The sequence below is a fragment of the Coffea arabica genome, chromosome 6e, assembly GCF_036785885.1.
Source record: "Coffea arabica cultivar ET-39 chromosome 6e, Coffea Arabica ET-39 HiFi, whole genome shotgun sequence".
NCBI lineage: Eukaryota > Viridiplantae > Streptophyta > Magnoliopsida > Gentianales > Rubiaceae > Coffea > Coffea arabica.
The window spans coordinates 11,166,161-11,188,090 of NC_092321.1; the positions used below are offsets into that span (position 1 = coordinate 11,166,161).

At 35.7% G+C, this 21,930-nt stretch overlaps 1 protein-coding gene and 1 pseudogene across 1 annotated transcript; one reads left to right on the forward strand and one right to left on the reverse strand.

Annotated features, from left to right (window-relative positions):
* Positions 1–5,106: 5,106 nt before the first annotated feature.
* On the forward strand, positions 5,107–6,790 carry LOC113695353 (transcription factor MYB36-like). Its single transcript, XM_027214409.2, has 3 exons — positions 5,107–5,414; positions 5,516–5,645; positions 5,819–6,790. Exons 1-3 carry the CDS (start codon positions 5,279–5,281, stop codon positions 6,612–6,614), a joined length of 1,062 nt encoding a protein of 353 aa, XP_027070210.1. The 5' UTR covers positions 5,107–5,278; the 3' UTR covers positions 6,615–6,790.
* Positions 6,791–18,452: 11,662 nt separating this feature from the next.
* On the reverse strand, positions 18,453–21,335 carry LOC113696342 (protein DETOXIFICATION 16-like; annotated as a pseudogene).
* Positions 21,336–21,930: the final 595 nt, after the last annotated feature.

The following is a 21,930-nucleotide window of genomic DNA, read 5'->3' on the forward strand; positions in this document are numbered from 1 at the left end:
CTTTGGAGAGGGGACTCTTTCAGTTTCGTAGAGTTTGGTGCCTTAATGTACGACATCGGCAGTACGCCTAAGAAATACATATTTGCACTCATCTTTGGCTTAAACATCCTAATCACTTTTTATTAGTATATTACGATAAAATGGAGGTGTATTGTGTATACCACTTTCTTGTATACAAAATATAAAGAAATGTAAGGTCTATTTTCCATTATGTAGAGGAGTGACAACTGGCATGGAGCAAGTCGAGTATATATCCATGAAGATATGTTTTGTTGCCAAGAAATAATCATTAATTAACTAATCAAGCATTACCTCAACTGATACGTATCATCTTTTTCTTATCTTTTTTTTTTAATCTTTTTCTTATCTTATCCATGCTTTTATTCATGCATGATCTTGGTAGTCAATAGTGAAAAAATAGTAGTATTGCCAACTCATGGAATATGAGATTTGATATGCAACAATTCAGTATTACGGATAAATTCACAGGATAACACATTGAGCAAAGAACTATTGATTCATAAAAATGTACAGCATGCAAAATGTACTCAACTTATACATACTTAATCTACATATTAAATTACTTGATGTATATAGATTTTTTTTTCTTGTAAGTGAAAAATCTTGAATTCAAACCCTCTACTTACTTACGATTCCTCTGCTCTTACCGTCCAATTCAGCCGTCCTCTCCTCCCCCACCCCCCGCCTTAATAACCGCTTTACATGCATGTGATGATTTAAATTTCAAGTGGCTCATTAAGCTTCTAACTCGTCAGGTGGGAGATAGCTAGTTAAGCTAGAATCAGATTAAAGTTTTTAGAAAACATTTGTCCTGCATGGGGAGGAAATAATTATGAAAAGTATTTCTAACGAGTGCAGGCTGAAAATAAGGGATTTTATGTAGAATTTTGGCTCAATGAAAATGACTTCTCATTTTATATATCAAGTAGACTAAGAGAATGACACACATTTCGCGGGCTAATTACTCTTATGTTGAAGTTTGAGAGACATCAATTTTCTTAGTAGAAGATCCTGTGTTCTCTCGCATGCTACCTCTATCATCATCTTTCGTTTCTTCTTTCAGCTAATCTTTTTGACATGAACTTCCTTTTTACACTCTTTTTGTATACCTAATTAGTTATTGGTTTCTCTTCTGATCCAGTGCTACCAACTTCTTGCTGAACCTTGACCACTAATCTCCTGTTCTTCTTTTCTAAAACATAAGGAATAAAAGTCACATCCAATGAACAAATAGCACTTAGGCGGTCGCATCAAGTAAACTAGAAATTAACCCTTAGGTTAGTTTTAACCCGCATACTGTATTTTAATCTTACAGTCAACCTGGATAGAGTTTCTATTCTGCAAACGTAATCAGCAAGATTTTCAGCAAACCAATTTGAACATGACCCTGTACAAAGTTGCTCTGCGTGGATCTAGAACGTCTTATGACCAATGATGCATCGAGCTGGTTCATTTAACCGTTGCTTTCTATCTTAAATCTGGGTATTATACCCTATAAAAGAAACTTAAATTACTGTTTTTCTTTGACACCCTCTTCCAAAGATCTGCTTACGAGGATGATATCCGTGTTGAAAAAATGAATAGATAGAGACAGTTTTAGGATATGGAATTAAAGAATTCGGTTTCTTTCGCAACCTTCAGAAATCCTTATGCGTAGCTACGTACTAGATTTCTTTCTTCCATTCTGCTTGAATTAAATGTCGTCTTCTACTGATTTTAGACGACGAGATTCATGTTTTCAAGAAAACTCCTAATCTTTATTTACACAGCCATATTTAATGTGAAACAACAGATACATCATAATTCATTCATGTACATGTACTTTTGAAGCTCGAGCAAGTGTACGGTTGTTGTGACTTGTGAAGTCACCGACTTGTACTTTGGGAGCGGTTTTTCTTTTGTCTGAGAGAGAGAGAGAGAGATAGAGAGTTTAATATGCAAATGATCCAGAGAAGTCAATTAGGTTAGCAACAATCATTCCATATTATTTTGGTAATTAGGCCATTGTGGCCCGTTCTTATCTTCTCATCAAGAAAACCTTCACCAGCTCTCATATTTAAAGAATTAAACCTACCCAAAAAAAAATCTTTAAGATAGCCTGGTCTTCTTTGATGATGCATGAAATGCAGTGTCAATGGAGAGAGAGAGATTCTAACCGCGAGAGAAAGACAAGCAGAAGCATGTTTTCTTCGTCCCAAAGATCTGAGTCCATTTGCCCATTAAGATATCAATATCTCAAAGAATCCCCTTTTGAAATTTGATAGTTTTCTGCTTGTTATTTCTACGCTAAGTGCGGTTCTGGACCTCCTTGTTCTTTTTAAATTTTAATTCAATAGCCCTAACCGTAGCAAAAATATTAATCTAGGGAACCAAGGTCAATCAATGGGCCTGCTGCCCAAAAAGCTCTTGAATATTTTATACTCAGAATCATGTACTGGCTTTTTAGTTTCCAGCAATATCTAAGAAAATCCTAGCTTGACAACTTGTAGCTCTTGAGGTGTAGAAGGCAAAAAGAATGACTAAAAAAAACCAAGGTGTATCATGATGCCGTAATTAGCGACCAAATGACAAGAAATTCATTTCACGCACCAGAAATTCAACTTGCGTCTATGATGAGGTTGAATTGATAATTTACAATGCTTTTATGCTTGTCTGAATCCTAGCTACCTTATTACTCAGGCTCATTTGTATTTGTTTGCAGCTCGAGGAAACTGTGGAAGGCTGAAAAGCGATGCTTTTGCTGGTGAAATTCATGGAAACTTTCTTGTACTTACACGTACATAACCAATACCTTTTTGGACATTCATGAATGTTAACGACATAAATATTTAGCATTTATAATGTAACTTTTCAAGCCAATCAAATAAGTACGTAGACATCAGCATTTATTTCCAGCTTATAAATATTGTAGTTTCTGTCAACTCAAGCAAAAAAAAAAAACCCATTAATTTCCTCATCTACTTTACAGTTTACATATGCTGAAGCTGAAACCTTTTAACCCTTGAAACCTAAGGTGAAGCTGAAACCTTTACCATGTTGAGTATGGATTGGGCTCCTCCACGATACACACTTTTTCCCATTTTTCCTCAATACCCACTTAAACATTTGAAAACCGCAGTGGTGTACTATTACTTAATTATGAATGGCTCAGATTAGTCTTCCTTTTAATCTTAGCAAACAATAATAAAATTTGACATATCAACCAGCTTTAAGTGCAAAAGGATGCTAAAACTTCTACTACCTTTTTGGTTGTCTAAAATCTTAGTTACTGATATTCACTTATATAAAGTAGTTTTTTTTTTTATCACTACCTGAAGTTGTTTGACATCTTAAAGCACACCTAAATTCCAATTCTCTGCAATGTTAAAAGTTTATATATTCGCCTTCAATTTTCCCTTATTTATTTATTTCTGCTTTGGCTTGTGTTTTTCTCCTTTTATGTGGCCATACGAAGAACACAGAATTATTAACCTCACCAAAGAAGTTCAGCAATATGCCCTAGAATAACACAAATAGTACTTTTTTTTCTGTAGTTCTAAAGCCTACTATGGTGTATTAACTTTTTTTACCCTCTCCAAGGCACTATTTTCCCTTCACATTCTCGGTGCAAGAAAATAGAGTAGTGTGGTATCAAATTAATTTTAGCATAATTAGTGGGTTTTCCTAACTAGTTGAGAGCAAATTAAGAAAGTTTTCTTGCATTTAGCTAAGGTTAAAGAACTTGGTTAGAACACATCAATCTAGGCTTCAATTATCTAAATGTGTATTGAGCATTATCCACATATTAGAACTGACTTCTTAGGCATTACATCTCTTAGGGTTGGATGGCTTGAGTTTTCATTAAGAGGGAGAGAGAGAGAGAGATTAGATTGGCTCAGGTGATAAGTTTGGGACATCCAGCTTGAAAATGAATATACTCCGTAAGTTCTTTAGAAACATGAAAAGTCCCGGTTTATTTCAGGAATTAAGAACAGAAAAGCAATTCATAGAACTGCTTTTTCTGTGAAGACAATACCACTCTGCTTTGAAAAGTTAATGCCAACTAGAAGTCTAAAGGAACAAAAGCCGTAGGAAACAGATCAAATTTAAAGCCATCTGATTGGTGGTGAACAAGTATTATAGCTGCCCCCCTTTTCTCCCTTCTTTTTTCTTTTCCGTGTTGGTCCTTTTTCAACAAAGAAACCTTTCAAAGGATTGAATTTCTGTTTCTTGGTAGAATTTTGAGGCATTGTTCACGTAATCTTGTTAAAGCCAGACGACTCACCCTTCAGGCCTTCACTATCACATCACTCCCATTCTCTTGAGTTTTACAAGCTAAAGCTGCGATGGTCGTTATCTTGATCAACCTAATTTTCCCTTTTGTTCTTCCAGTACGTAAAACACTTCATAAGCAATTCCTGCCCAATCTAAACTTTGTGGAAAGAACTGCATGATTAATTCTTAGTTTAGAAACATTAATGACTGAACTCTGGATATAATTTGTTATCTCGTTGCTTGCAGCCTTATATCTCAAGTCTCAAATCTCTATCTTCGTGACAAAATGTTTTAGTATCCCTAAACCGTGTTTTTCAGAAAACTTATTAATAGCATCTACTGAGAATAGCTTCTACATGAAGTTTTTGACTGATGAGTAATGACTGCAAAGCAAATTGGGATATTTTGGAATGGAAAAATCGGAATACTGAAAAATCTTTTGTGATAGTTTCTCATCACCACAATCATGTCAAACCACTTTCACGGTACGTTTTATCTCCAGTGAGACGTAAAAACGAAAAGAAGCCCAATAATAGTCGAACTTTTGAAGAGAGGTTGGTGACAAATTAAAATGATGGAGGCTTCTTTCTTGATTTTAGCTGTAATAGCATTGCCTCCACATAATAAACTAATCATTAATTCAAAAAGCAACCTGATTATTATAATTGACTTGAGAGAAATTTGTGTAGTAATTTGTCGGATTACAACACAAATTAATTGCCAAGGAATAAAAAACGCTGACTGAACTAATCCAAATGTACGTGTTTCCGTGTGAGAGAGATGCAGAAACCCTAGAAGAAATGTGAAGACTTTTTGCTTCTCATAAGCATCACATCACCCCCAGTCTTCCTACTATAAAGCCCGGTCTTCTCTTCTAACATTTCCCATCAAACACTTTCTATCAAAAATCAAAGATAGCTTCTATCTGTTCAGAAAACTTGTCCCGAAAAAAAAAAAAAGAAGAAAATATACAAGCAAACTCGTAAGCGGAACAAAGATAAAGATGGGCAGAGCTCCATGCTGTGACAAAGCTAACGTGAAGAAAGGTCCATGGTCTCCTGAAGAAGATGCTAAGCTTAAGGCATATATTGAGAAACATGGAACTGGTGGAAATTGGATTGCTCTTCCCCAAAAGATCGGTATGTTTTCACGTGATGTTTGAATGCTTGATCCCACCCTAGGCTTGATTTTTTCAATAGTATACGTAGAAAATATATGACTTGATGAATTTGGTCTTCAGGGCTTAAGCGGTGTGGAAAAAGTTGTAGGCTTAGATGGTTAAACTATCTCCGACCCAACATCAAGCATGGGGGATTCACTGAAGAAGAAGACAATATCATCTGCAGCCTCTATATCAGTATTGGCAGCAGGTTAGTAATTGCTTGTCCTTTTGCCCTTGTCAGCTATGCTTTTGTCTGTAGAACAAATTCTTCATCCTTGGACATAAATCCTAATTAGTACAAAGATTTCCATGTTCTTTCCTGATGATCTTCAATATTATTACCAAATTTTAATTATGTGAAGTGCATGTTCGCCATGTTAGGTGGTCAATCATCGCAGCCCAGTTGCCTGGAAGAACGGACAATGATATCAAAAATTATTGGAACACCAGACTGAAAAAGAAGTTGCTGGGAAGGCGTAAACAATCCCAAATGAACCGACTTTCGGGCTCAGGCCAGGACCAAAAGGATGCAAATGGTGGTATCGAGGAAAACACCTGGCAAAACTTGAGTAGCTCAGCTCTTGAGAGGCTTCAACTCCATGTGCAACTTCAGAGCCTACAAAACCCTTTCTCTTTTTACAATAATCCAGCACTTTGGCCCAAGTTAAATCCCCTTCAAGAGAAGATGATCCAAAGCCTCCAAAATCTGACTGAATCCCAGAATCCATCAATGCAACAAGTTTCTCCTAGCCCTCAATCTGGATTGGGCCAAAATGTTGAATTCCTCGAGCAAGCTGCTATTTCTTCTAGGCTTCAACAAGAGCTAGAGAACTCTATTAACCCTTTGAATCCCGGAAATAGTCCCATAGACTCAACCTTGGCTCCAAAATCAAACGTTATGCAACAGCCTGGTTCAGAATATCAGCCCATTTCAACATTTACACCAGCTGAAATTGATAATCTTCTCAGCAGCAAAACCGCTAGTTTTCTATCATCAGATAATCAGATGGCTGAATTTGATTGCTTCAAAGAGATAGACGGTGTGAGGGACGCCCTGATGTGGTGGTCTAATGACATGGATACAAATTCAGCATCCTCGAACTCTTGGGATTCTGCTTCTCTTCTTCAACAATCCGGAGGAATGTATCAGGATTATGCAGTAGGGTACAATATGTAAGCAAGCCTAGTAGCTAGGCTAGTCCAAGTCATATGAACTTCTAGGAGAATATTGTTTTACTCATAAGAAGGAGAAGATGGAAAAACTGATGGCTGAGTTGTTGTAAATTGTGTGAATAATGTTATGTCCTTGTATTCTTGCAAATATGTATTCGATATGACTGTTGATCGACAGAACAGCTTTATATGAATTTGAGCGTCGTGTTAAAGTTCCCGTCCCATTGCATTGACATTTTTCGGTCATGTTCATACAAACCAGCCAAGGCGCTAAGTAGCCTGAAGCTTAGAGACAAAACATTGGAATGAAAAAGATGCAGAACATACAATATTTAAGGAATTATTTTGATGAAATGTGTTCATAGCTGGAATTAGAAGGTGGAAAATATCTACCAAAAGAGATACATGAAAAGGGAATAATATTCACAATTAGCAAGAAATAACAGAGTTATATCAATCTGCTTCAAGATTCAGATTTTTAAGAAGCAGGAGGTTATACCCTTCATTTAACGGTTCATTCCCCGCACCTTTAAATTACTAGTTCCATTTTGTCTTTTCAAATTCTTCCACTTCAACCTGCGGTGCAGATTTGACATGTTTACCCGCAAGTTGAGAAAAATGGCTAAACTAAAGTCACTAAATGCTGATACCTTAAGGTATACCCACCCCATCCACACAGCCTTTTTCCCCCGGCCACCAAAAGAAAAGGAAAAGAAGAAAAGATAGGGAGGAGCATCTGAAGTGCCTGAGTGAAAATTTATAATAGAGTGTAGGCTCTCCAGTTAGCATTTTGGGTTTGACCGTCAATTGGTTTAGTTGGGGTTCGGATTTTTACGTATATAAATAAAAATAGAAACATTTTGAGCATTTATACACCCCAACCAGGAAAAGTAAACTGCATATGAGTATGACAAATTCAATGTTTTGGCCTACCAGTTTTCTAACAAAATGCTCTGTGTGTTTTTTCATCTTTTCACTTGTTTCCATGTTGTGAGTTTACCGCTGGTACTTTTGGTGTTTGGAAGCGGGTAAGATGGCCAACTAATCTATCCTCCGGCTAGAAAAAGCAACAAAGTATCACTTATTACTTTCATAATCTTTTTCCATGAGGGGACACTTTATTATTTTTGGTAAAGAAATTCTTTGGAAAGAGATATTTACACTTCCAAATCAGCCTCTTACACTCCTTGGATGCATATAATTTAGTGAGTGAATTAGAGTACCCAAAAAAAAAAAAGACTAAAAAGGGAGTGCGAATATCAATTCCCAATTGTTTTCTCAAAATTCACTACAGAATCCAACCTACACAACAATGAAATCTACACCAGCTGCATCAAAAAGGTTTCTATCCGCAAACCCATATTGTTAACTTATCAACACATCCTATGTATGCTCAATTTTATAAACCTCTTACAAAACATGCGTGCTTAAATTTGCAATAGGCATTATTGAGAGTTTGAAAATGCAAAAGCTTTCCCGTTTGGAATTATTATTTTTTGGAGTTTTGATATTAAAAAAATGTACTGTGGCGATTTGAAATTAAAAAAAAAAGTAAATGAGAAATGTGTTTACAAAAAATATAAAATTTTTTTGGAGAAAAATTGCAATCCAAACATAGCGGCCTATGGCAAGCAAACTTAATGACATGTCTTCCAACAAAATTAATTCGCCCTAGTTCTACATTGATAGTGTATCTGGTTAACTTCCACAATTTTGTTTTTAAAAATTTATAACATTGCAAAAGCATGTGATGCCTTCAAATTCTAGACAAAATACTGAAATGAGTAGTGTTTTTGGATCTCTATTTCTTTACTGCCGCCGATAAAAAAAAATCCAAAAATGAAGAAAGTAGACAAGGCCCAAGTAACAGAAAGTCAACAAAGGTTTCTTGCAAGTTCCAACTAATGGACCTTTATCGGCCATAATGATCTTAACTTACTAAACGTGGAAGCCTTGTCCTACTATATTAAGGCCAGAGGCCCGACTAGAATGGAAAAGGCCTATGACAGTCTGACTCGGCTATGCCCGTAAAAACTTCCCGGTGCTTTTCCCTGAGCTCAAGATTTCCCAAATGGGGAATGCACTCCATCCCCCAACACTGTTCCTCGCTCCATTTCCACTATGAGAGAATTTCACACAGTGACGGTGTAGAAAAATGAAACTCTCTCTATCTACCTCCAAAAATTGGCCCCAAATAGTATAAAACTGGAAAAGAAGAAACAGATCGACTTAGAATAACTGCTACCGCAGTAGTGTTATGTTTAAGTAGTTCAAATATCTTGTCATGTGATTCTAGAACAAAAATTATGATCTAAAAATAAAAAGAAATGATGCACTTGGACTTCATCTAATAAAATATGGTCACAACAATAAAAATATATATATATTGAAAAAGGGTAAAATCAAATTGGATTTTTATTTTTGGATTTTCAAAGAAAAAGGATTTATAGTTTTACAAAATGACATAAATACCAAAATATCTCCCTTTTGATTTCTGATGAGAAAGACATTTAACTGAAACTACTACCTTCCAGCAATAATAAACAATGAACCATATAAAGAATATGCAAAAAAATAAAAAATCCACCCAAAAAAAAGGCAACACCCAACTAACCACACATTTCCATAAGAAGCTATAATTAAGTTAATTTTTGTATAAAGCAGATATACCTAAGGAGATCCATCATCATGATCACAGTTTTTAACCCAAAACCAGGAGAAAGAAAAAGGTAAGTAACCAGAAATGAAGCTAGATAGAAAGAGATAATCAAACGTGAAATATATGCTGCTAGTACTGTATACAGCTGATGAATGATGATGATGCACTTGTAGCTTGAAGACTTTAGAAGAGGCAGCGTTGGCAGAAGAACAACCCTTTGCCTTTAGTCCATATCAAGATCCATCATCATGATCATCATGATCACTTCATACCCCGAAACCAGGAGAAAGAATAAGGTAAATATCCAGAAATATAGCTAGATAGAAGAGATTAATGAGGTTCCTTCAAAGGTATATATAATATATTCTACTAGTACTATATATTTACAGCTGATCAATGATGATACGCTTGTAGTTTGAAGACTTTAGGAGAAGCAGCATCGGAAGACGTGGAGACCTTTGCTTTTATTAGTCCTGGGATCAGTAGTCTTAGGATTATTGCCAGGGAAAACGGTGACGTTCTGGAACTTAACTTCACTCTTGTACTCAGTACTGTTGCACCCTCCAGGTTCATAGGAAGACACGTAGGTGACCTCTTCCTTAAACCCAAGTTTTCCAGATTTCTCGTCCACGAAATGTCCAGCCTCGTGGGTTTTGGTGAACTCCCTGGTTGACGTACAGATTCCTCGGTGCTCCTTGTGAACAACCTTTTTAATGGTGCTTCTAGGCTCATATGGTTCATCGTTTCTGGCCCTTGCCATGGCCAAACCATAACCATGAAATGAAGCTGCAGGGACTATTTCATTGTGCCCTCTACCCAGTGTACGGCAGTAGGGTGCATGAGGGACTATATGATGATTGTACCCATTGTTCCAGTGGCAGTGTTCTTCACCCATTTTTTGGATGGATGCAGAAGAAATGGGAGAGGGATTTTTGGATGTAAGGATTTGGGATGTAGGCTGGTGTTTGCTTGTTCTTGTTTCTGTGATCAGGATTTGTTGCTGGTGCAGTATGTAGTGTTCAGGATGCTATTTATGGGGAGAGACTAGGATGGTTTCTTGTGTTCTTCAAAAACTGTCAGTTGTTTGGTACTAAACAAAACAGGCTTCCGAGCGAATGGCCTCTAAATCTGTGGGCTCATCTGTACCTAAAAGTCTGATTTTTGTTGTTTTTGGGGTGTGCTGAACACAAAGGATAAATCCATTCAAGGTATCATCCTTTTTCTTTTTGGAGATTTGGCTACTTTAGCATTGAGCTGAAAATGACCAAAAGATGAATTTGCAATTGTATGTAGCATGTACAACTGTAGGCCGGTGCTCTTTCTTTGGCAGCAAGAAAAGAAAACCATATCCCAATATCGTCCCATCGCCATTCAATGCATGGCTTCTTACTCATTCCCAATTATCCGCTTTTACTATGAGAGAATCTCACACAGTGAAAGTGTACAGAAGGAGTAATGGAGAGTAACCTCTCTATACCAGCCAAAAAAAGATTGGCATTTTTAGTCATTATCCCATTTCATAAGTTATGGAAGCAAAGGCACTTCAAATAGATGGTAGTGATAGTATACGTGTTTTTAAGTAGTTCAATTACTCGTCATGTGATGCTAACGGACGATTATGAACGAAGGGTGGGTCAATACGAAAAAATGATTGAGGGTTTCAACCAAAATGGATTCATTTATCCTTTTGGCTCGTGAAATATAGGCATTAAAAAATTGACCCAATTTCAGATGGGATAAAGAGCTGATACTTAAACCTGCAATCTTCCAATGGAACAAGCACTAGGATTAAAGAAAATGCAAAAATCAATTTCCACCAATAAAGAAAATGCAACATCCATTAGATCCTCATATTTCCATAAGAAGCTACAATTAAGTAAAAATTATCTAAAGCAGAAGTACCCATTAAGCATATCAAGTTCCGTAATCTTGATCATCAGTTCATAACCCTGAACCTAAAAGTAGGAAAGACTTGAGATAAATTAATAATCAGAGATAAAAGAAAGTCATAGAGCAACATAGATGAAAATAAGGATCGTTCACCACCCTCAGCTGCATGGCTAAGATTAATTAGAAAAATACTACTAAACTACTAGTTATACTTCGAGTAATACTTATAGTTGTCGATGCGCTTGTTGCCTGAAAACCCGTTGGACAAAGGATTATTAGCATAATTAGTGGTGGTGATTTTCTTGAACGTGACTTCAGTCTGGCACTCAGTGGTGGACTTTCCAACCTTGTCAAAACCTTGAAGGAAGAGTTATACATGACTGCTTCCTTAAACCAATGTTTTTAAACCTGGACTGAAGAGCGAATCGAAAAATCTTTCGATTTACGGTTTAAACAGTTCAATCGATTCGACCTCGATTCAAAGACTTAATAATTTTTTATTCATTTTAGTATTAAGAATTTTGAATAAAACTAAAATATTTATTTTAGAAAATAAATACTTAATAAAAATTGGTTGAACCTCCCAATTTTTACTTGTTCAACCAGTTCTTGACCAGTTCAATTAATTCTTTGGTTTTTTAATTGAACCGGACCGGAGACATAGTCGATTCGCGGTTCAACCGGTCAACATTAATATTCATTTTACCCTTATGATTTTTGTATTTATCCACGTCATCCTCCTGTGTTTTATATATGGTGATTAAGCCATCATTTGATTCAACATTTAAGTGATGACACTACTGGTATTTTGAATAACAACGTTACATAAGTTATTTTTTGTTAAATTTTCACTTCACACAAAATCATAAAGGATGAAGTAGACATTTAAAATATTAAGGGAGTCATATAGCAAAAAATGAAACCGCAGGAGGATTCTTTATAATGTACCCTTCAATCAATCACGCATTATAGTAGTACATTATTACTGTGCTACCTATATCGCCCGCACCCAAGGATAGAGATGGATGTCTCTCCACTTCTCTTGCCAATAGGTTGAGTCCAAGCGTCTCTCGTGCTTTTTTCTTGGGATCGATTGTCATGCAACATTCCTTTCAGAAATTAACTTCTTGTAGAATCCCGAACGCTGAAGGTTAGCCTAGAACGGCATAGAGTTAAGTGCTGCATTAGCATGGCACTTAAAATTTCACTAATTCTCCTTCCTTCACACGTCTGATAAACAAAAATATGCACGAATGCTTCGCATGAATATAATAAGAAAAAAGGGGAGTTACTATAATTTATTCATGGTCATTGTCAACCATTTTGCCTAGCTAATGGATGTATGCAACGAGAAGTTGAACAAATTCCCCATTTTGCAATGCCAACATTTAACCCCGTGAATTGGATATAGTTTTTGTTCAAAAAAAGAAAAAAAAAAAACAAGATTTTAGTTTCCCATCTCCCTCCCAATCTAAAAGTAAAAGGGTGAACTAGAATCTTTATTGGTTTTAGGAGGGAGTAATAATAATTTTACATGAGAGTGACTTCCATTTTATAATCTGTCTCTAATCCAGAAAAGCTTATACTAAAAGAGTAAAACAATATTTCAAAATGCAACAAACAATAAAAATATACTAAGCCAATAATTTTACATGAGAGTAACTTCCATTTATAATCTGTTTCTAACCCAATAAAGCTTATACTAAAAAAGTATAACAATATTTCAAAATGCAATAAACAACAAAAGGCAGCCAATTAAATGAATACCAAAGACTCGAGAACCACGTTTCTTGAAAACAAAAGATTCAATGCCACCGTGAATCCTACCTGCAGTTCCATATGCTGCCATTTGCACGCGAAGACGCTCTCATTTTCCTTACCTCCCTTTCTAAAAATATGGCAATTCCTCGTGGCTTTGCTTTTCTGTTTATCTTCTCGCTGTTTCTGGTCACAACTTCATGTATGCGATCTTTCTAAGCATCAAAATTCCAATTCTCTAAGCATCAAATCTACACTTTTTTTTTTGGGTTAAAATCAAAACTACATATTTTCAGCGCTTTGATAACATGTTTGCAGGTTGGCATGATCATTCAGGAAGGTGCAATTCCCGGGACGTTCGGATTTATCAATCCCCCTCAGGTTTCACGAGTCTTCACATACCAAAATTTGCAGTCCAAATTATCAATGAAGGGTGGGACATGAATGTGGTATTTGATGTAAAAATAAGTTGTGGAGAATTTGCATCTGCAAATTTGGTTAATCCGATGATCTTTCGACGTATAATTCATGGCAGCTGCGTAGTTAAAGATGGAAAGAAAATTTACCCTGGTGAAGTTATTTCCTTCGAGTATTCCAATATATTTCCCTATCATTTTAGTGTCCTGGAGTTAAAATGTTAGCAATGTGGTTTGGCAATAAAATCCCTGTTATGAATGTCCCTTCCAGATACATGATTGTCGTTTTTCTTTTGGAGAGAGTAGTGTAAATGATTTGTGAGCTTTTGGCTTGTAAAACATTTCGGTTCCAAGCTTTACGCATTTTCTATTAAAAGGCACAATCACGCAGTTAGATCATTTATTTACTAATTTGAAATATGGATTAGTTGAATTCTTGAAACTTTATAACCATTTGAATTGCTATTTTTTTAAATTTTTTATTAAAAAAATGTATTTAGCGATTCGATAAAAAAGAAGAAGCTATTATTCCTTTCTTTTGATTCCAAATCAATTATATAAAAGAAAAAAACATAATATCCTTTAAAAGACCCACTATTTTAAAGTTTTTAATTAGATTTTATGTATTAAATTAAATAAAAAAATCTAGAAAAAAAAATGAAAAATTTGGAAGTCATTGAGAGGTCTCTACTGAACACCTATAGATATAGATTCTTGATCAATTTTCCTTTATTATTGTCCCAAAGGACACTAGATTTTGGTTAGAGAGTGTGAGAATAAAAAAATGATGGGATAATTTCAGAAACCTCTCCTGTGATTTCTGACAGTCTCACTCACCTCCCCTGAACTTTGCAAAATATCAGATGCCTCCCTTGTCAGATTATTGGGCCCTATTTGTGATATCATTGATGATGAATTGACAGATATACCCTCATAACTTATGATATATTTTGAAGCTATTTTGACAGAATTAGTTAAATGAGTAATAGAGATATAATTTATGATATACCTTCTATTCCACTTTACACTTTTTATTCGTAGTACAATCACTAATGAAGAGTTTAGCACTAGTGTTACCTTTCTCTAAAGTCATGTATTTCATTTTATTTTTTTTTGTAAGACAATTATCTAGTGTAACTCATTACTTATATTTGGGTAAATTTGGTTTTCAAAAATTCAATGACGTAAATTGTATATTACATCATCTCATAAAAGTGATGCGACACAATTTGGGTTATTGAATTTTTTGAAAATCGGATCTACCTAAGTTCTGGTATTCAAACGAAGCTTGTTGAATAAATTCGACTAACTACAGTGTGAATTAATTTTTTTTTTTTTAAAAAATCTCAACTAAAGTATCTAGCACTAAATGAAATGAAGTATCTTGCTACTTCATTTCATTTTCCACAAAGAAAATCGCAAAAAGAGTTATTAAACTATAGAGAATTTGGTTATTTGATCGTTACACTATTTATTTAACTGCAATTGCCATTCACTCAATTAACCAAATAGTGAAAATTGTTTTGTGACTTAACTAGTAAAAATTTATAGTTTTAATCACTCAAATAATATTTTTTATGACTTAACTAATAAAAATTTATACTTTTAATCACTCAAATTATAAAACTATACATTTTTTTTATATCACCAGAAGTGTATTTCAATTAATTGAATGATCATATTAGCTAAATAAATGTCTAATAGCTAAAACAAAAAAATATAAATAACATTGTAACATTGCTTGAAGAAGCCATCTGCATTTGTCTCTATCTGGTTCAACTTATTACTTCTATTTTTTGCTTTTGCTTTAGCTCAAGTTGTGGATAAGCAAAAAGGGCATATGTGGAACACAAATATCATCTCACTCCTCAAAATATTTTTTTAATGCTCATTTTTCTGACATGGGCTGATCTTGTTACTCCAACTATAAGTTCAGGGGAGGTATCTGATATTTTGCAGAGTTCAGGGGAGGTGAGTGAGACTGTCAGAAGCCTCCGAAACTAAGATACCTAAAACCGCAGGTGTGTGTGTGTGTGTGAGTGGTTTCTGTATACCTAAAACCGCAGGAGTGTGTGTGGAATACAGGGTGCGGTGGGCGCACTCCTTGGACCTCGATCGCACGTAGCAGGGAATATAGAAAAACGTGGGTGCTTATTTGCAGGTCTCCATAGCACGTTCGATATCGATATGGGCAACCGTTCGATATCGGGTAGGAATTTTTTGCGTCCAAGTGTACACGTGGTATTTTATGGGCAACCGTTCGGTCTTTTCTTCTTTTTTCTTTTTTTTTTTTGAGGGAAGTGTTCATCTTCAGCATTAAATTCCATTACTCTGCCAATCCAGTAACGCTTCTTACCAAGATGTTACTGAAATTCCTGGCAGTAGAAATCCAGCACAACGACAGATTTTGTAAGTCATTTTCAAACCTTCAATGCAAGTCTTTTATAAGCTATTTATTTGCAACACTAACTAAGGTTCTATTTTTTTAGTTTATGTCTTCAAACACCAACATAAAGAACGACAATTTCATAAACAACGACAACTTCATAAAAAAAACAACTTCATAACTTACATTAAGCCCCTAAATAGGAACTAGCAACAACTTGATAGTCAAAACTATTAGCACAAGAACCTAAATATCCATAATCAGATCTGACATGAAGCCCATATCTACCAAGAACTAAACAAAACCATAGTCATATAGATCAAATCTTAACCTCAAAAGTTAAAGGCTTCCAAGACAAACCTACAAACCTACAAACTACATACTAATAATAGTCATAATAGTCGTAATGGTCATAACTGATGCGCTTGTAGCTTGCGGAAGGTTTAGGGGCAGCAGCAACACGGGCTTTCTTGCTAGAGTTGTTACTGTTAAAAGTAGTGACTTTCTTGAACTTGACTTGAGCCTCATACTCAGCAGTGCACCCTTCAACTTTGTCATCAAACTTGACAGAAGACTTGTACTTGACTTCTTCTTTGAACCCTTTGTTGCCGCTCCTCTTGTCGACAAACTCCCCTGCCTTGTGGGATTGGGTCATCTTGCTTGAGCACCCACCACCACCATGGCTTTTGTACAGAGTTTTTGTGGTGTTTTCGGCCTCAAATGACTCGGTTCTACCCCTCTTGCTTCCTGCACTCACCACCACACCAGATTTTGGTGATGGTATTGCAACCAGAAACCCAATGGAAGCCTTTTTTCCTGTCATCTCCTTTCCTTCTCTTCTCTTTGTGCTAGTCTAGACTAGAGAGAAAATGACAATAGAAGGTGGAAGAAACAGAGCGATGGATTTGCAGTACAGGAGACAACTGACAGGGCTATATATAGGACTAGACGGGGTCTGGAGTCTTGTGGTCTTCCAAATTCTACAAATAATTATTTTTACTTTTTTTTTTTTATTTTTTTAACTTTTCCTTAGCGTACTAGACACACTTTTCACTCTGGCGTACTCGATACGCTTTCAGACCGAGAGGAACTATCAAGTTTCATGATGAGATTGAGAGTTATCCATTAATTACGGTACGGTTGTTTGGTGCAATGAGAGAACCGAATTAATACACTTGGGCTCTCAAATTTAGGAACTTCCTTCCCTGATGAATTTGCATAAAATGACTGAATGCAGGTCATAGCGTGCTACTAATTTTTTAAAACAAAAAATACAAGTAAAATTTACGCACTATTGTTTAAGCAGATTTCAAGTGTATATATAGTTTCAAAAAAAGTTTTAATGTAAAACATAATAAAAATATAAAAAGGAAAATCATGGAAATTGCTCTAGAACATGTTGCCAAAGCCTATGGTCATGAAATTTGTGATATGGGCATAGTGTTATGTGAATGAACACAAAATGTGAAAGATGTAAAATGTATAAAAAAATGATGGTTGAATTTTTATTTATGCTGGGTCAATTTTGATATCGTTCAATTTAAATTTTTGACAAAATACAAAGGTCATGTTTGAATTGTAATTTTCTGAAGTTTTTTAAAAATGTATTATAGCGATTTAATATATGTGAGGTAAAAAAAGTGATTGAGAAATATATTTACGAAAAAAGGAATTTTTTTTTTTAATGAAAATTAGCTTTCCAAACAAGGCCTCTAAATTCAAACGGTTGCATCTTATTGTCAGTGCATTATATGAATAAGTGGAATAAAATTCGCACCTGCTTCTTCATGCTTTCACATAGCGTATTAAAAACTTTGTACGCGTTTTATTTGGGAAAAAAAAGAAATATTCAAGCATGTCGCCCTTGTAAGATAACCCTTAACAAAATTCTTGCAATGGAGGGTGTTTATGACCACATCCACTATGGTTTTGTTCTAAGGTTTGATTAAATTTTTACGAGGAGAAAAAGTGTATTCCAAATCCCGCGGCATTATAGTGTGACAATCTCTATAATTCAGGAAGTTAAAGAGTTATTAATCCCCTTTCTTTCAAACCATCTTTTCCATTCTATCAATTCCTTTTTGGCTGCCAAACTCCTTTGGAGAATTCATGAACATTCATGTTAAGAATCAAACAATTGTGAGCAAAAAAAATACCAAATCCCAGTGTATTAGACTCTACTTGGTCACTTAAGGTGACGTAGGAATATAAAAGCTTTTTTTTTTTAAGGGCAGAAATATAGGAACTTAATTAAGATTATCCTGCCAATCTGTGTAATGGCACATGCCGAACAGACTAGTTATTACATTTATTCCTGTTGGAATTCGAAAAATTCTCCAAGGATCTATTGTTATCGTGTTATATACTCCCTTTGTTCCAATATTGGAGTCGTTTTTTGTTTTTGGAATCCAACTTTTTATGGAGAAATAATAATCAATATATTTAGATGAGAAAATATTGATAAATTTACATATGTATCCTTTGAACTTAAAATATTTTCTTGTTAAATGTGCTTTGAAATTTTAAAAAGTTACATTTTCAAATGGCAAAATTGAAAAGTATGTATTGAATTTGAATTGGAACGATCAATAAAGTAAAAACATGACATTGACAAATGCAGGGAAGGGAGTATTAAAATTAAGCCCCCATTGAACTGCTACACAAGTAAATATTGCTTTCTGTTTCCCAAGTTGAAATGTCTCTCCATCTCTCTCTCTCTCTGGGTGTTTAATATTATGGTGCCTGATGACTCACGATTTGTGAGTCCAAAACTCTAGCAGATGCCTTCTTTGCCTGCAAAAGGATGACACAACAAATTAATATGTTACAATTCACCAACGAAAATAATTCTCTAATGAATAAACATTACTGGAATTAGAAAATTTGTTTACCTCCTCCTGCCAATTAGCACGTACGGTAGCAATCAGAAGGAAAATCGTCTGTGAAAATACAGCAACTATTATACCAGCCCAGAGACCCTGCAAGTGGATCACAAATAAAATTCAGAATCTAATTACACTTTCTCAATTAAATTTTTGGATTGCTGAAGAGAGTCATAGGGCCAAGAGAAAAATTTTGTGACTACCTTCCCTCCCATATGGTGGACAAAAGCTAAAAATACACCCAAAGGAATACCAATCAGGTAATAAGCTCCCAAATTGATGATTGCACCGATCTTTTGCCAACCACATCCTCTAGCAATGCCTGCAGCAGCAATTTTAAAGTGAATTTATGCTGAAAAAAGAAAGTTAGGCCCTTGAAAATTAAGGGGTATTATGCTAGGCAAATGTCAGTTTAAATGGAAAAATGTAAATGGCCATACCATTTAGCACAGATTGAATTCCATCCAACAAGTGTGTTACAGCAAGTAATAGCATCATGTCTGCTACATATTTCACCACTCTTTCTTCGCTGCTGAAGCAGTAGCCCCAGATTCTGCGCCCCGAGATCATTATCGCAGCCACCATAATGCTTTCAAATGCAACCATGACTACCGCAACCCAAACAGCCAATCGAGCAGCCAGTGGACGCCCGGCACCCAATTCGTTTGCCACTCTTACACTAAGATAATATGGAAGATCATACAACCAAAAGAAGTAACGAGTCCCGGAATAGGACAGTTTTGAAGGCTGATATACCTTATTGCGCAGCCAAGCCCAAGTGGTAACATGTAGACCATGGTATTCGTGTTCAGGCTAGCAAAAAGTGCAACCCATCAGCAATGTATCAGACAACAACATCCAATTAAGATTTACAATCTCAAATACCAATGTGTTACCACAGTTGATCTTTGTCTCATATGAATCCAAATAGCTTACCTAATTGACAGAACAGATGCTTCAATTACAGGATTTGGAAGAAGACCGGCTAAAAGGACCATCAGTTCAAATGACCAAATCTCCAAGCTGTTATGACTCAAATCCCAAATTAAGATGATGTAGCTATTCAAATACATAATTTAAAAGTTATGTAGTGAGCTTTATAAACAAGTAGAGCTACCAGATCATGATGGCTGAAGGAACTGCGATACTCAAGAAATTTGAGACATCTTTGAATGCCTCTTTTGAAAAGCCTGCCCAGCTGCTCTTACAAGAAGGCGAATATTTCACGTATAGTGCTAGGAACAAGTCATTGATCCAATAAGAAATGGCGTTAGCCAATGCAGCACCCTTATTTCCAAGACCCAATTTAGATACCAGAGTCCAGCATGTAGGTATGTGAAGCAGCGTTGTGACTCCTGAGGTTTATATCATAGGAATGACAATATTTTGTGTTTGCAGGAACTTGAATTGGCATTGGAGCAGTGCATAAGGGAAAATTGTAGGTATCATGTAAAGTGCATATACCCCAGCTTCGGCTGATATTTCTGGATCTTGCCCGAAAAATGCAAGAATATGTCCTGCATTAGCCCACAAACAAGCAAGAGGAATGCAGACGAGTAGTAGGACAAACATGGCTCTCTGTGTGTGGATGCCAACCATATGGTACTGCTTTGCTCCATAGGCCTGACCGCAGAAAGTGTCTAGTGCACCACACAATCCGATCTAGAGTTCCATTAGGAAAATTTGCACAAGTCAGAAAACTAACCTACATCATCATCGTTGTGAACAGCTATATAAGGAAGAAGTCAAAGGAAAATATGTTGAGCTCCTAAAGAGGTTTAGGGTAGGAGGGCTAGACAGCGAAATACTCAGATGTCAACGTGAAAAGAATTATCTATGTTTGACAGATTTATGAAGTCCTCACTACTAACAATACATTGCGCTAGAAACCAAGAAGTGCTGAAGTGAAACTACCGCAAATCCTTACAGTGAAAAAGTTCGAGTAAAACCAAAAGTAGACCTTTTGACGAGAATAAATAGCAAGGAAGATGACAGATTGTCCAAAACAAGTCTAACTAAGACTGACTGAGACACCAAATCCTGATATGGTTCCAATCATTATTGAAGATTAGGAAATTTCAGAATTGTGTCAAATGCAGACACAGCACAATTTTGAGGTTCAGTAAGTCGAAGAAATAACTAGTTTCCACCAAAATGAAGATGGACAACTGTGAAATGTGAAAGCTGCAATATTTTCCAACAGTAGTCATTGAGCTACAATGTTAATTCGACAAACTTCGCTCAGTATACTCTGAAACTAGAATTGAATCTCAACTAACCAGCAGACTAAATCCGGTCACTGAAGCAAAGGAAGCGGCCATGGAAGCACCGGAGAGAGCTAGCTCTCCAACATGACCGACAAACATGACTGAAATTGTTTGAATTAGAGTCAACAGTAAATTGACGAACATCAGAGGCCCTGCCAGCCACAATTGCTTTTTCGCTTCTGCAAGAATATCATCTTTACTGAATAGTCCTTTCAACTCAATACCCTTTTCTTGTGAGTCTGAAATTAGTGGCGTTTCAAGGTCTGGCATTTGTTGGTCATCATCCATTTCCTTTGCTCCCTAGCTGCACTGCTGCTCTCAAGCTCTCAGATACAAAAGCTTAACTAGCTCCTACTAGGCATGAAGCCAATGCGATTTGCTGCTCAAGAAATGTAGTAGAGCAAGAACAGAGGAAAAGAAACTTGAATGCTTTAAAAGATCAACAAAATTGCAAGCACCAAGCTTCACAAATATTCTAATTTGAACGACGGATCTGTCTTTTCTAAGTTGCTCAAGAAGGTGTAAACAAGACAAAATAAGGCTTTTTAAAATAGTGTACAGCAGCAATCATCTTTTTGAATCACATTATCAGTTTTTTATCTAGTGGACTAAGACCTCATACATGCACGCATCCTTTGGATTGAATAGAATCCAAAAGAAATCAGGATGTTTGGCAGTTTTACTCATGAGCATGACTGTATAAATGTGGTTAGGAATAAAAATCAACTTCGCCTTAATCTATGGCATTGCCAGTGATAATATTTTTCTGAATAAGCAGATATAATACTATTATTGATACGACAAATCTCAACAAGGGTCCTTGAATTTGGATCTTACAGTATTTATTATTTTGCAGCTTCAGCCTCCAGTAAAACGTTCACATATTGCTAAATCATGCGATTTTTTAGGCCATATTAAATTAACGTGATGACCTTCATATAACAACCAAAAAAGTTCTCCTTTATTGCTAAATCATGCAATTTTTTAGGCCATATTAAATTAACGTGGTGACCTTCATATAACAACCAAAAAAGTTCTCCTTTTAAAATAGAGTTGATTCTC